Genomic DNA, 12,205 nt, shown 5'->3' on the forward strand with positions numbered 1-12,205 from the left:
TTTGACTAACACTCCAAGAGGGCCAGGGAGGAGAATGGCAGGTCTGAGAAGGTGCAGGATGTCTGTGGATGTTAGAGGAGGGAGACTCTGCAATGAGTGCTGGGGGTTGGACAGGGTGTGGGTGTGTGGTGACAAGGTCTCTGAGGCTAGCGTGGCCCCAGAATGGCCTTTGTAGTGGCCAGGAGACAAACAGGAGGGCTGTGTCAGGAACAGCATGAGTGGCTTTGGAGAAGTAGGAAGTGGGTAGGAGGTCACCAGGGGCATGCTGCTCATCAGGACCTGCCCGTGGGTGTGCCAGCTGCTGGGCATGAGGCAGGGAGGGAGGTGGCCGGTGGACACTGAAGAGGGAGGCTGAAAAAGAGCGGAAGTGGTTGAGTCGGTCTGAGGTAGGGACTTCCCTGGGGAGGCAGCTTGAGCTGCTTCCAGGGAAGGTCTGTGTGGGCTTCTAGCACGTGGACCTCCTTAACCTTCCCTCCCTGTGAAATGAGCAAGACATCTGCATCAGTCATCTCAAAGGTCCTTGCCAGGCTCTGAAGGGCTGGGCTGGGACTTGGAGGACTGACTCAAGGCAGGAGTGTGGCAAGTTGGGCAGAGGAAGCCACGCTGCCCCTGTGGCGCACTGAGTGGAGCCTTTGCCCCATGCCCCAGCCCCTGAGTCCCAGCCGGGCACAGGTTCGGTTGAGAGGCCTTGGGGATGCAGTGGTCCTACCAGGGGATGTAGTGGAGGACATCGCTAGAGGGCAGTGTGACCCAGACTGGAGCCGTGTCAGCTAAGGCCTTGGCAGAAAGTGTACAAAGCTCAAGAGGCTGGGCTGAGGAGACAGAGGACTCAGGACTGGAGAGAATGAGCCAGGTGTGTTCCTGAACCTCTGGGTCTCTCCCCTGCCTCTTGCCTCCACTGCATATTTAGAGACAGGAGGGAGATGCATAACACAATAAATGATAGCATTACTGGGCTTTAGAACGGATTTCTCAGACATGGACACATTTAATCCATACCAGAATCTTGTCCTTGATGACAGTACATATTCTGTTTTCCTGATGAAGAGGCAGAGGCTCATTAAAGAACAAGTGTGTAAAAAAAAAAAAAAGAACAAGTGTGTAAAAAAAAAAAAGAACAAGTGTGTAAACTTAATGATGTAAAATTTAGTTGGTAAAAATGAAGTCCTGGAAGGAAAAGGAAGATATTGTCAGAGTTGGATGAGTCCCCTGGGAGCTTGGTCCTACTCACCTGCTCCAGGTGGGCTGGGGTTTACCCCGAGCTCCCCAGCAGCTAAAGCAAAGAGGGAAACACGGTCAGTTTTGAGATTTGTTCTGTGTCCCTGTCCATGAGATAAATGGGCTTTTTCAACGTGATCGAGCAGGTTGTTCCTGTGTGCAGTGGAGAGTCCCGGACTCGGAGGGTCGGGGTGCAAGGCCAGCAGGAGAGTTGACAACTGTGCCAGTGGGCAGGTGACCAGTCACGCAGGGGCCTTCAGGTTGTTCCTGACCAAGTTCTGGGGGTCACGGAGACCTGCCCCAACCCATGCAAACCCCTTCTGAGGGTCCTGAGGTCACGCAGAACGGGAACCGCGTGTCCTGGGGGCACGCTGGGGAGCCCAGGGCGTGACGGTGTGTGAGGCGCATGCAGATCAGCGTCGGGTGTGCGGGGCTCGGGCATCCAGGGCGGGGCCTGTACCATCTGAGCCCGGAACCTGTGGGGAGCTGGGCATGCGCGTCCTCCATCCTGGCATGTAGGGCGGGCCCGCTTAGTCCCAAACGGGCTCTCGGGCGAGCTGGGCATGCGTGGTCGGACGCCAGGCACCTCTGTTGGGGTGGAGCCTACTCGACCTGGGGCGGGGCCTGCGGGGAATGGGACCGGCGTCAACGCGGCTCTGGGAGGGGCGGGGCTGAGGGGCGGGGCCTCGAGTGGCCCGAGGTGGCCAGGCTGCTGGGTTGGCAGCAGCGCAGTCGGACTCATCCAAGCCCCAGGATGGCGTCCCCACGGGAACTGACCCAGAACCCCCTGAAGAAAATCTGGATGCCGTACAGCAATGGACGGCCCGCTCTGCACGCCTGCCAGCGCGGTGGTGAGGCGGGGTCCGCGGGGAAGGGGGGAAGGCAGTGCACGGGGATGGGTATTGATCTCACATGCACAGATGCGAACCGGAGACAGGTGAGGCTGCCGCGGCCGGTGGCAGGGAAGCAGGAACAGGTGTGAGGCCTCGGACAGGTGTAGCAGAGCAGGAGGCGGGTACAGGTGTGTGGCGTCTCGACTCAGCGGGACTGCGTCTGGCCGCCATCACCTAGGGAAGGGCGCGGGACCCTTGGCCCACCACTCTGTCCCCACGTCTCAGGCCGGGGGGGAGGACTTGGAGGCTCGGTCTTGCTCTCTCTTGGCCAGAGAGCGTGGGCCGAATGGTCAGACTGGGATCTGCCGCTGTGTTGGCCCTCGGAGAATCTCTTGGTCTCTCTGAGCCTAGAACTTTCAAAGACGCCAGGGTGGGAGGAAAGCCCATCTCTGGGCCTGAAAACGAGTTTTTGGAGCAATTTCAGGAAAGTGCAGATGTGTTCAGGAGAGAGACAGTGAGACCACTATGTTATATGGGCCTGACTTTGTGTCTGTGGGTGTGCAAGCGTCCAGGTGGGGTTGTGGGTGAGTGGTAAAACTGGAGGGTGGAAACATCTAGAAGATATGCTGGAAAATCATAGAATTGTTAAGGGGCTCACGTTCCCCAGGGTCTTAGGTGTTTATTCCATTTCATTGATTGCCTGCTTGTCCTTAAATGAGTCTGCAACTTCTTTCTTTATTACCAGGAAAAACAAAGATTTAGGAGTTGCTGAAACATTGTAATGAATTTGTAAGTTGGCAGGGTCCTCAGAGAACATCTAGTCTAGGTCCTGATACCTATTGGGAAATGGAGGTAGGGAGATGGTGTTACATGCTGGGCTCTGCCTGCCTCCTGACCTCTGCTTGGGAATGACAGGAGAAGAGAGAGTGCTTGGTGTCTGTTTTGCTTTCAGGCTGGCCTGGGGCCCTTGGCCTTGACCAGGATGTGACACCACCTGGAGGAGGAGTGTGTATATCTCTTAGTACATTATTGGTTCTGTTAGGGGTGGCCATGGCTGGGGCTTTGATCAGACATCCTGGTGGGTCCTGGCTCTGATTTTGATGTTGGTCCTGGTGGGGTGCCGAAACTGTGATCCTGCCTTTAGCTCTGGGGCCGTGGCTTTCCAGTCACTATTCAGTCCTAAGGGACCATGGCTTCACCCTAGCCAACCCTGCTTCCAGACTTCTGTGGAGGTGTGGAGGGCCAAGGCCCCTTTCTCTTGTGCTTCGAATCAGTCTGTGTTAGGGCTGTGTTGCCCTGAGTTGGTGGGTGCCCTCTGCTGTTACATAAAGGGAAAGGAGTGAGAAGGTGGACTTTGGAGGCAAGAGCACTCAGATTGTGTCGTGGCTCAGCTGGTGACCTTGGGCACGGAGCTGACCCTGCAGGTCTCAGCTTCCTTATCTCTGGGACTGAGACAGTCAACAGCCTTGCACTGTGAGCCTCTTGATAAATGCTTGATAAGTGCTAGCAGTTACTTTAGTATCTTGTCACCACCCTTTTTTCTTTGCTTCTCCATTCCTCACCCTCAGGGAATGAAGCATCAGTGAACAGCTCGGTGCCAACCCCCTTTCAGGTGGCAAAGGAGCTGAGGCCCCATGGGAGGGAACTTGCCCGGTCTCACGGCCCCTGGGGCAGACCTGTATTTCTCCAGCTCTGGGTATGCAACTGAAATGTGGCTCTGGGCTGAGCACAGGGGCTGGTGACCTGGCACTGCCTCAGGGTGTTGCAGTGGGTGGGACTGTGAGCTGACCCGGCACAGGAGGCCTTCCTGGAGGAGGCGGTGGCACCCAAGAGGCCAAAGACGAGACCTGCACATGGTATGGGGGTTTGGGCCCCAGGCTATGGTCCCAGAGTTCATAGCAAGGAGGGAGCAAGCGGTGAATGAATGGAGACAGCATCTTAGGTCTCGAGCTCTCATTCATGAAGCATTTTACCCTCTACTTGGTGGGCTTCTAACTAGGTTGGAGGACCACAAGGACAGGTGGGAACCTGAGGTCGGGGTGGGTGGAAGCTGACTCCATCACAGGGCTTTATAGAGAAGAAGATGTGGGGACCCATCACTAGGCTGTGCTGTGCCCTGGGTTGTTCCTGGGGTCTACTCCAGCTCCTCAGGGCACCAGAGGCTGGTTGGCAGGGGGAATGTCCCTGCCTCCTCCCACTCTCTGCTAGCAGTTCTGCCTCCTTTTCATAAATCCAAAGCACAGAAGGCCTAAAAGCTGTACCCTTTCTGCTCATTGACCTGGAGGAGCTCTGGGGGCAGGTGGGGCAGGACATGGAGATGGGCCTTGGGCAACACGGCAAAAAGGGCAGTATTTGATAGCTTTTCTTAGCCAAAAGTGTGCAAGACTTCCTGGGTAAGGAAACGACTGATGTGTGCCTGGACAGAAGGACAGATGACTTTCGGTCCCCTCTGAACAGGACCGTGATGCCAGTTTGCTTGGTTTTAAAGAACTCTCCCCTCCCCAGCCCGGCTCAAGGCAGTGGGAGCAGATACAGGTCGTGACTCAGTTTTGGAAGCCCCTCCAGGGACTTGAGGCTGCCCCCATGGAGACACCAGCAGATGGTGGTCACTGTGGAGCACCACGCTTGTCTCAGCCTCCTGGCTCCTTGGGCTAGTGGCCTTGAGTACGTTTACAGATAATTTACAGGAACTTGTGAGAAAAGCTGACTTGCGTATTTTCAGATTTCCTTCCGCACATCCCCTGTGTTCTGTCTCCTTGCTCAACATCGAGGTCCTGAGGGCCTGGAGCTGAGCTCCAGCAGCAAGCACCAGCTCTCCTGGTCCGCCCACCCGCGGTTCAAGTGTGTTCCCTGGGTGGGGGGCCTCGGTTTGCAATTTCTCCATTGCTTGGACGTCCCTGCTGTTCTGCTGTTGCAAGCAGGGCTCTTGTGAACACACTTGTACTCTGCTTTTTCTTTTTGAGTATTTACTTGGGATCTTATCTTGAGGAACAGAGGTGATAGGTAGCTTATGGCTCTGGTGTTGTGCCCTGACCTGCTCTCCTGCCTGCCCACCATGGCTGTGTAGGTGGCCGGGGGACATGGGGAGGAACGCTGTCGCCAAACGTGTGTGAGGAGGCCAGGGACGTCCCTGGGGAGATGGAAGCTGTGAAGAGGGGATGCGGAACCCCAGCCCTGAGGTCATGGGAGGGCCCCTCACCGAGCCATGGGAAGGGGTAGGACAGATGACTTTCGGTCCCCTCCGAATGGGGCCGTAATGCCACTTTGCTTTGTTTTATTTAAAGAACTCTCCCTTCCCCAGCCCAGCCCAAGGCAATGCGAGCAGATACAGGTCAGGACTCAGTTCTGGAAGCCCCTCCAGGGACTTGAGTCTGCCCCCATGGAGACACCACCAAATGGTAGTCACTGGCCAGCACTATGCTTGTCTCAGCCTCCTGGCTCCTTGGTCATCAGAGGGACCAAGGTGGTGCAGCTTCCCCTTACCCCGCAGTGAGTAGCTGACGGTACTGCCCTCCAGTTGCTTGGGAGCCAGCCGGGTAGGAATTGTGCAAACAGCCCAGTCTCCAGCAGCACTGGGCTGGCCCTCAGGATGCAGGGCCTTGCCTAACTTGTTTTTCTCTCGCCTTAGCCAATGCTGAGGTTTTTCTGCAAGTTTCCTCACTCTTGCTCACCATCAGTGGGGTCCCCTCCCCCTCGCTCCTGGGACTCAGTTTGGGTCCCATTTGCCCAAAGGTATTGCGTAGGAGCAGCTGAATGCTTCCCACTGGCAAGCAGGGCTCTTTACTTCTCTTCAGGGCCTGCCTGGGGACAAACAGATGCCTCTTCACCCCAAGTCCCAAGGGCAGTCTTGAGGTGCATGTTGTTCCCTAGCCAGGCAGGCTGCCAAGGCCAGGCATAGGACACAGTTTCCTGGAAGTGCTCTGGCTCTTACATGGGGAGAATGCTAGACCTTGCTGAGAGATTATCATCCTGTTTTACAGGTGACGATACTGAGGCTTGGGCTTCCCAAGTGCTGCTAGTGTTAAAGAACTCACCTGCCAATGCAGGAGACATCAGAGACACGGGTTCGATCCCTGGATTGGGAAAATCCCCTGAAGGAGGGCATGGCAACCCACTCCAGTATTCTTGCCTGGAGAATCCCGTGGACAGAGGAGCCTGGTGGGCTACAGTCCATGGGGTCGCAAAAAGTCTGACACAACTGAGCGACTAAGCACGCACGCACACACGCATGCACACTCAGAGGCTCAGAGTTGACAGTGTCAGAACTCAGGCCTGCCTGACTCTGACCACCAGGCAGGGCTACCAATGGGGCCTCTGCACTCTGGCTCCAGCGAGGGAGACAAGTTGAAGGGTGGGGCCCAGCACTTGCAGAGTGTGTGGGCAAAGGAGGGGCAGTGACAGGTCTCCACAACTGTCCATGTGTCTGTCTGCTGTGGTTTCACCTGGCCTAGGTCCTGAGGACGATGAAAGGGAGGCTTCCGGAGGCAAGACCACGCTGAAAACTGAGCTGGATTGCGCGAGGTTGGCACTTCTGCCACCTTGGTGTCCGTTGTAGTGGCCAGGGCTTGGGGGGCTGGGTCCAGACTCTTCCCTGCCTCCAGCCTCAGCACCTCCTTTCTGGTGCACTGGCCTGGTGGCACGTGGAATGGCGGTGGGTGGCTCTCAGCTGGACCACCCTTGTGGGTATTGGCCTGTGTTTCTGGTCTTAGCCTCTTGTGGCCCTCACCCTAGTGGATTTTGAGGTGCCTCCCTCTCCCTCCCTGCCCACAAGTTTTGAGCACCCAACTCTGCCAGACCTTGGGATCCCAGATGACTCAGACACTGCAAGGCTGCTTCCCTGCCAAGTGATGGGTTGTAGAGAGCAGACTGGGTTGGGTTGAGGGAAAGAGCGCACCGGGTGGGTGCCTTGAAGGAAGGACTCACTGCAGAAACAGCTTCCGGGCTTTGTAGATGAGAAATCCACCGCCGCCCCCCCCACCCCGCCCCGGGATGTGGAAGCAGTGATGGTGTGCGAGCAGGAATGCTGAATGACTCTTGGGGTGGGAGTGCGGGTTCCTGGATGACGGACTGGTATCGGCTCTGTCCTGCCTGCTAGGGGAATTCCCCTGTGGTGTTTCGCCAGGCCTGTGGCAGCTCCAGCTTTGTATCTGGTGGTGCAGGCAGGGTAAGGTCTGGTGAGATCCCATGGCGTCTGAAAGGCCCGGGGAATGGTGCATGCCAGCCTTGGTTAGAGACCCCACCCCCCCACCCCAGAGTCTGGGGGTCCGCGGGAAGCTCTCTGCTGCCAGGAGCCTGGAAAGACACATCGGAGGCCAGTCCTGTGCCCTGAAGCAGAGGAACCCTGGGCAGAGAGGCAGGGGTGCCCTGGGAGGGGTCCAGGCCTCGTGGGACACCGTGTTCCTTGCCTTTCAGTTTGCATGACCAACTGTCCAACGCTCATTGTCATGGTGGGGCTGCCTGCCAGGGGCAAGACCTACATCTCCAAGAAGCTGACTCGCTACCTGAACTGGATTGGCGTGCCCACTCGGGGTGAGATTCAGCCTCGGCTTCCCAAGCAGGGCTTGGGGTCTCTGTGGGGGAGGAGTGAGAAGGCTGGACTGCAGCGGGGCCAGAGGGGTGGGTGAAGGTCGGGTGTTGGGAAGGGATGCTGTTGTGTGACAACAGAGCCTCTCCTTTCCCCCAGAGTTCAACGTGGGCCAGTATCGCCGGGACATGGTCAAGACCTACAAATCTTTTGAGTTTTTCCTTCCAGACAACGAAGAGGGCCTGAAAATCAGGAAGTGAGTGTGTGTCTATGCGTGTTTATGGAGAAGGCCCTGGAGCCCAGTTGCTAGTGATGACCAAGCTGTTCTCTGAGCCTGGGCCTTGCCCTGCCCTGTGGGCTGTGACAGAGCTGGTTTCTTGGCATCTCAGGCTGTGGTGGGGGTGGGGATATGATGGGATTGGGAACAAAGGGAAAGGGTATGTGGGCTACTGGTGGCTGCCCTGCCCTGCCCTGCCCTGCCCTGTTCTGTTATCTCTGGGAGGGAGCTTCAGGGAGGTAGTAGAGGCTTAGCCAGGGCAGGTCTGCATAGAGGCTATACTAATGAGGGTGGGCTCTGGTAGGGAGGGGAGCTCGAAGTGAAGTAGAGATTCCGGCCTCCAAGGTGGGGGAGGCCTGATGCCTTCTTTTACAGACAGAAAGTTCAGACCCAGGACCTTTCCTCCCTAGCCTGAGGGTAAGCTGATATAGGGAGGATGTTTGCCACATGTTCCTTGGCATGTGACTGGAGGCCTCAGCTTTCCCTTGCAGCTGTCTCAGTGTTGCTGGGTGACAGGATGCAAAGTTGTGTATGAAACCTACTCCCCTCCTCCATTCAGCTGTGAACTGAGTGCTTTCTGCAGATTAACTGAGCACCAGCTGTGGTCTGAGTTGCCGTGCTGTGCCCTTCTCGGCGGGTGTCAGCTGAGGGGTCAGGAAGCGTCCTGCCCTTTCTCTGGGTCCAGCCAATGTGTGAGGGCTTTGAGCAGAGGCTGGCCCAGCTCTAGTGGGTCACTGGAATGCTAGGCCGGAAGCCACCGCTGTTGCTGCGGTTTGCCTGCTCCCTCTCTGGCCACCAGGGGGCAGGAGTTCCCCATCAGGGCTTGGCCAATCAGGTTCTCTGCTCTTGGGTCAATGGAGCCGGCTGTTGCTGCACCAAGGGAAGGGGAGTCTGACACTCAGGCCTCTGGGGCCAAATTGGGAGTAAAACTCGAGGGTGGGCTCTCTGGTGATAATGACAAAAGGGAGGGGACTGATACTTGAACCTATGGTGTGCTGGGTGTGTGATGCCCATTGCCACCCCCCACCCATTTTACAGATGAGGAAATTGAGGCTCAGGGGGTCTCATAAAAATATCAAGTAACTTCACAGAGCCCAGAATTAGGTCTAAGCCCCTGTTTCACTATAAACTGTCCTGTCCATCATTCCCAATTCACAGTACCCAATTCGTAGATCAAAGGTTGCATCAAGTGCAAATTCTATACCCATCTCAAGCTGTGGGCACTCATTAGCTGCTTTGATCTTCCCTACAGTGGGTTGTGGTGCCTCCCTTCCCCAGATGCTGAGGCTGAGGTCAGAAGCGGTGGTATTGTCTGGGATCATTCAGGGTTTGATTTGAAGCCAGGACTGTCTGACTCCAAAGTGTTTGTGGGGAGAATAAGGAAGCTAGTGCATTCCCAGAGCTTGTTGGCCGTTCTGCTTAGACTGCCTATTGAAGGTAGGAATTGGGATTAATTCTCATGGCGAAACCCAGACTCAGAAGAGGTTAGGGAACTAGTCCAAGATCACCCAGTGGGAACAGAGGTCCTAGCAGTAGAAGCTGGGGGCAGGTTCACATGTGCTTCTCTGTAGGCACACCCTCTGGCTGTTCCTAGGAACTCTCCCTTGTGTTTCCAAAGCCTGGGTCTGGCCCCTGCACCAGCGCCCCATTTCCCATTAACCAGCCCCAGATGGCCCACGGATAATTGGCAAAACAGAAGGATCAGACTTTTTAAAAATGGCAAACCTAGGAAGAGAAGCCTACATTTCCCAGAGACACAGGTTTTACACATTGTTGAGGTTCCTGGAGGTATACGGTGTGGAGGTCTGAACCTGATGCTGGATACAGTGGAAGGTCTAGAAAAGGGCATGTGCAGCCGTGTGTGTGCAGGTGCTCCCTCTTTATCTACACTTCGGTATGTGCTTAAATACACACCAAGCACACTCGTATACTTGCACAGAGTCACGTAGTGCAGGAAGATGTGTGCACACACCTTATGTACAAAGTATGTAAGTGTTCATGCACGTGCACATCCTCTGTGTGCATGTTTGGACATATAAAAACCTATAATTGTGCACACTGGTGTGTGCACAGACATACCCCATGTGCACGTGAATACCAGCAAATCTGGAAAACTCAGCAGTGGCCACAGGACTGGAAAAGGTCAGTTTTCATTCCAATCCCAAAGAAAGGCAATGCCAAAGAATGCTCAAACTACCGCACAATTGCACTCATCTCACACACTAGTAAAGTAATGCTCAAAATTCTCCAAGCCAGGCTTCAGCAATATGTGAACCGTGAACTTCCTGATGTTCAAGCTGGTTTTAGAAAAGGCAGAGGAACCAGAGATCAAATTGCCAACATCCGCTGGATCATGGAAAAAGCAAGAGAGTTCCAGAAAAACATCTATTTCTGCTTTATTGACTCTGCCAAAGCCTTTGACTGTGTGGATCACAATAAATTGTGGAAAATTCTTCAAGAGATGGGAATACCAGACCACCTGACCTGCCTCTTGAGAAATTTGTATGCAGGTCAGGAAGCAACAGCTAGAACTGGACATGGAACAACAGACTGGTTCCAAATAGGAAAAGGAGTACGTCAAGGCTGTATATTGTCACCCTGCTTATTTAACTTATATGCAGAGTACATCATGAGAAACACTGGGCTGGAAGAAACGCAAGCTGGAATCAGGATTGCCGGGAGAAATATCAATAACCTCAGGTATGTAGATGACACCACCCTTATGGCAGAAAGTGAAGAGGAACTAAAAAGCCTCTTGATGAAAGTGAAAGTGGAGAGTGAAAAAGTTGGCTTAAAGCACAACATTCAGAAAACGAAGATCATGGCATCCAGTCCCATCACTTCATGGGAAACAGTGGACACAGTGTCAGACTTTATTTTTTTGGGCTCCAAAATAACTGCGGATGGTGACTGCAGCCATGAAATTAAAAGACGCTTACTCCTTGGAAGGAAAGTTATGACCAACCTAGATAGCATATTCAAAAGCAGAGACATTACTTTGCCAACAAAGGTTTGTCTAATCAAGGCTATGGTTTTTCCTGTGGTCATGTATGGATGTGAAAGTTGGACTGTGAAGAAGGCTGAGCGCCGAAGAATTGATGCTTTTGAACTGTGGTGTTGGAGAAGACTCTTGAGAGTCCCTTGGACTGCTAGGAGATCCAACCAGTCCATTCTGAAGGAGATCAGCCCTGGGATTTCTTTGGAAGGACTGATGCTAAAGCTTAAACTCCAGTACTTTGGCCACCTCACACGAAGAGTTGACTCATTGGAAAAGACTCTGATGCTGGGAGGGATTGGAGGCAGGAGGAGAAGGGGACGACAGAGGATGAGATGGCTGGATGGCATCACTGACTCGATGGACATGAGTCTGAGTGAACTCCGGGAGTTGGTGATGGACAGGGAGGCCTGGCGTGCTGCAGTTCATGGGGTCGCAAAGAGTCGGACACGACTGAGCGCCTGATCTGATCTGATACCTTTTCTATTTTTTTTAATTCTACCTTTTCAGTCACATACTACACACGGGCTTAGGGACACCGGGATGTTCTCTCTGACACTGACGTGTCCACCAGTTCCGTTCAATTCCGACCCTTTCTAAATGGCGTTAGCATGAGTCAGTTCCCACAAGTTAAGGGCTCAGTCCCTCAAAATTGAGCCCGCTTCACACACCAGTAACGAGTCTCAGGGCCCAGCACCATCACACCCTACCAGCACCTCATCTTTTCAACCTGAAAGTGCTTTGACTCTCCTCATTCAGTTCATCCTCGGCACCCACCTCCTTTCCTGGAGGGTGGTGGTTAGGACTAAAGTTCCTCATCACTTTCTGTGACCAGCTCCATGCTAAGGCTGTCTAGGGGCCCCATCCTGAATCACTTCATTAGCATCAACTCAGGTGTGATTGGAAGAGGCTGCTTATGAATGACAAAAATCACTCCTGTCACTTAGGGAATTCCAAGGGTTTTAGGAGCTCTGCCAAGAACCCCGGACAGAGACCAGATGTATTTATCATATCATACCACAGAGACCCCCTCTGCACGTGCACAACTGCACCCCTAAGGAATTGCTCACAGGTGCTCACTAATGACTCACCCGTCACATACCCACCCATGCACATGTGTGCCCATCCATACTCACACCCACAGGGGCTCCCAGGCTGTTCCCCCCTGCATCTCCACCTGGGCCCCTTGATCCCTCCTACGAGACGTAGCCTCAACCAGAGGAGCCCCCGGACATCATAGCCCGGACACGGGGCTCTGCATGTGGGTGGCAAGAAATGGCCCTAGCCATGCTGAGACTGCAGAAATGTGTCTCAGAGGGGCTTCAAGGAGCTCTGGTTCTTTATGTCTCAGCACAGAA

General features: G+C 54.4%; 1 protein-coding gene across 17 annotated transcripts in view; it reads left to right on the forward strand.

Annotated features, from left to right (window-relative positions):
- Positions 1-12,205, forward strand: part of PFKFB4 (6-phosphofructo-2-kinase/fructose-2,6-biphosphatase 4) — a 41,517-nt gene that overhangs the window by 1,848 nt on the left and 27,464 nt on the right. For 9 of the 17 annotated variants that reach the window (XM_086368149.1, XM_086368151.1, XM_086368144.1 and 6 more), the window contains exons 2-3: positions 7,464-7,580; positions 7,735-7,831. Coding sequence is in view for 12 of the 17 variants with exons in the window: in XM_086368144.1 (XP_086224270.1) it covers positions 7,464-7,580; positions 7,735-7,831 (214 nt within the window). In the remaining 5 variants the exon portion in view is untranslated. Of the gene's footprint in view, positions 1-1,943; positions 2,070-3,596; positions 3,908-6,914; positions 7,216-7,463; positions 7,581-7,734; positions 7,832-12,205 lie in introns of those variants that run through there. The other 8 variants (XM_086368132.1, XM_086368136.1, XM_086368137.1 and 5 more) reach the window with 3 other exon arrangements.

The sequence above is a fragment of the Bos grunniens genome, chromosome 22, assembly GCF_055505025.1.
Source record: "Bos grunniens cultivar Pamir isolate PY7600 chromosome 22, Bosgru_T2T1.0, whole genome shotgun sequence".
Taxonomy (NCBI): domain Eukaryota; kingdom Metazoa; phylum Chordata; class Mammalia; order Artiodactyla; family Bovidae; genus Bos; species Bos grunniens.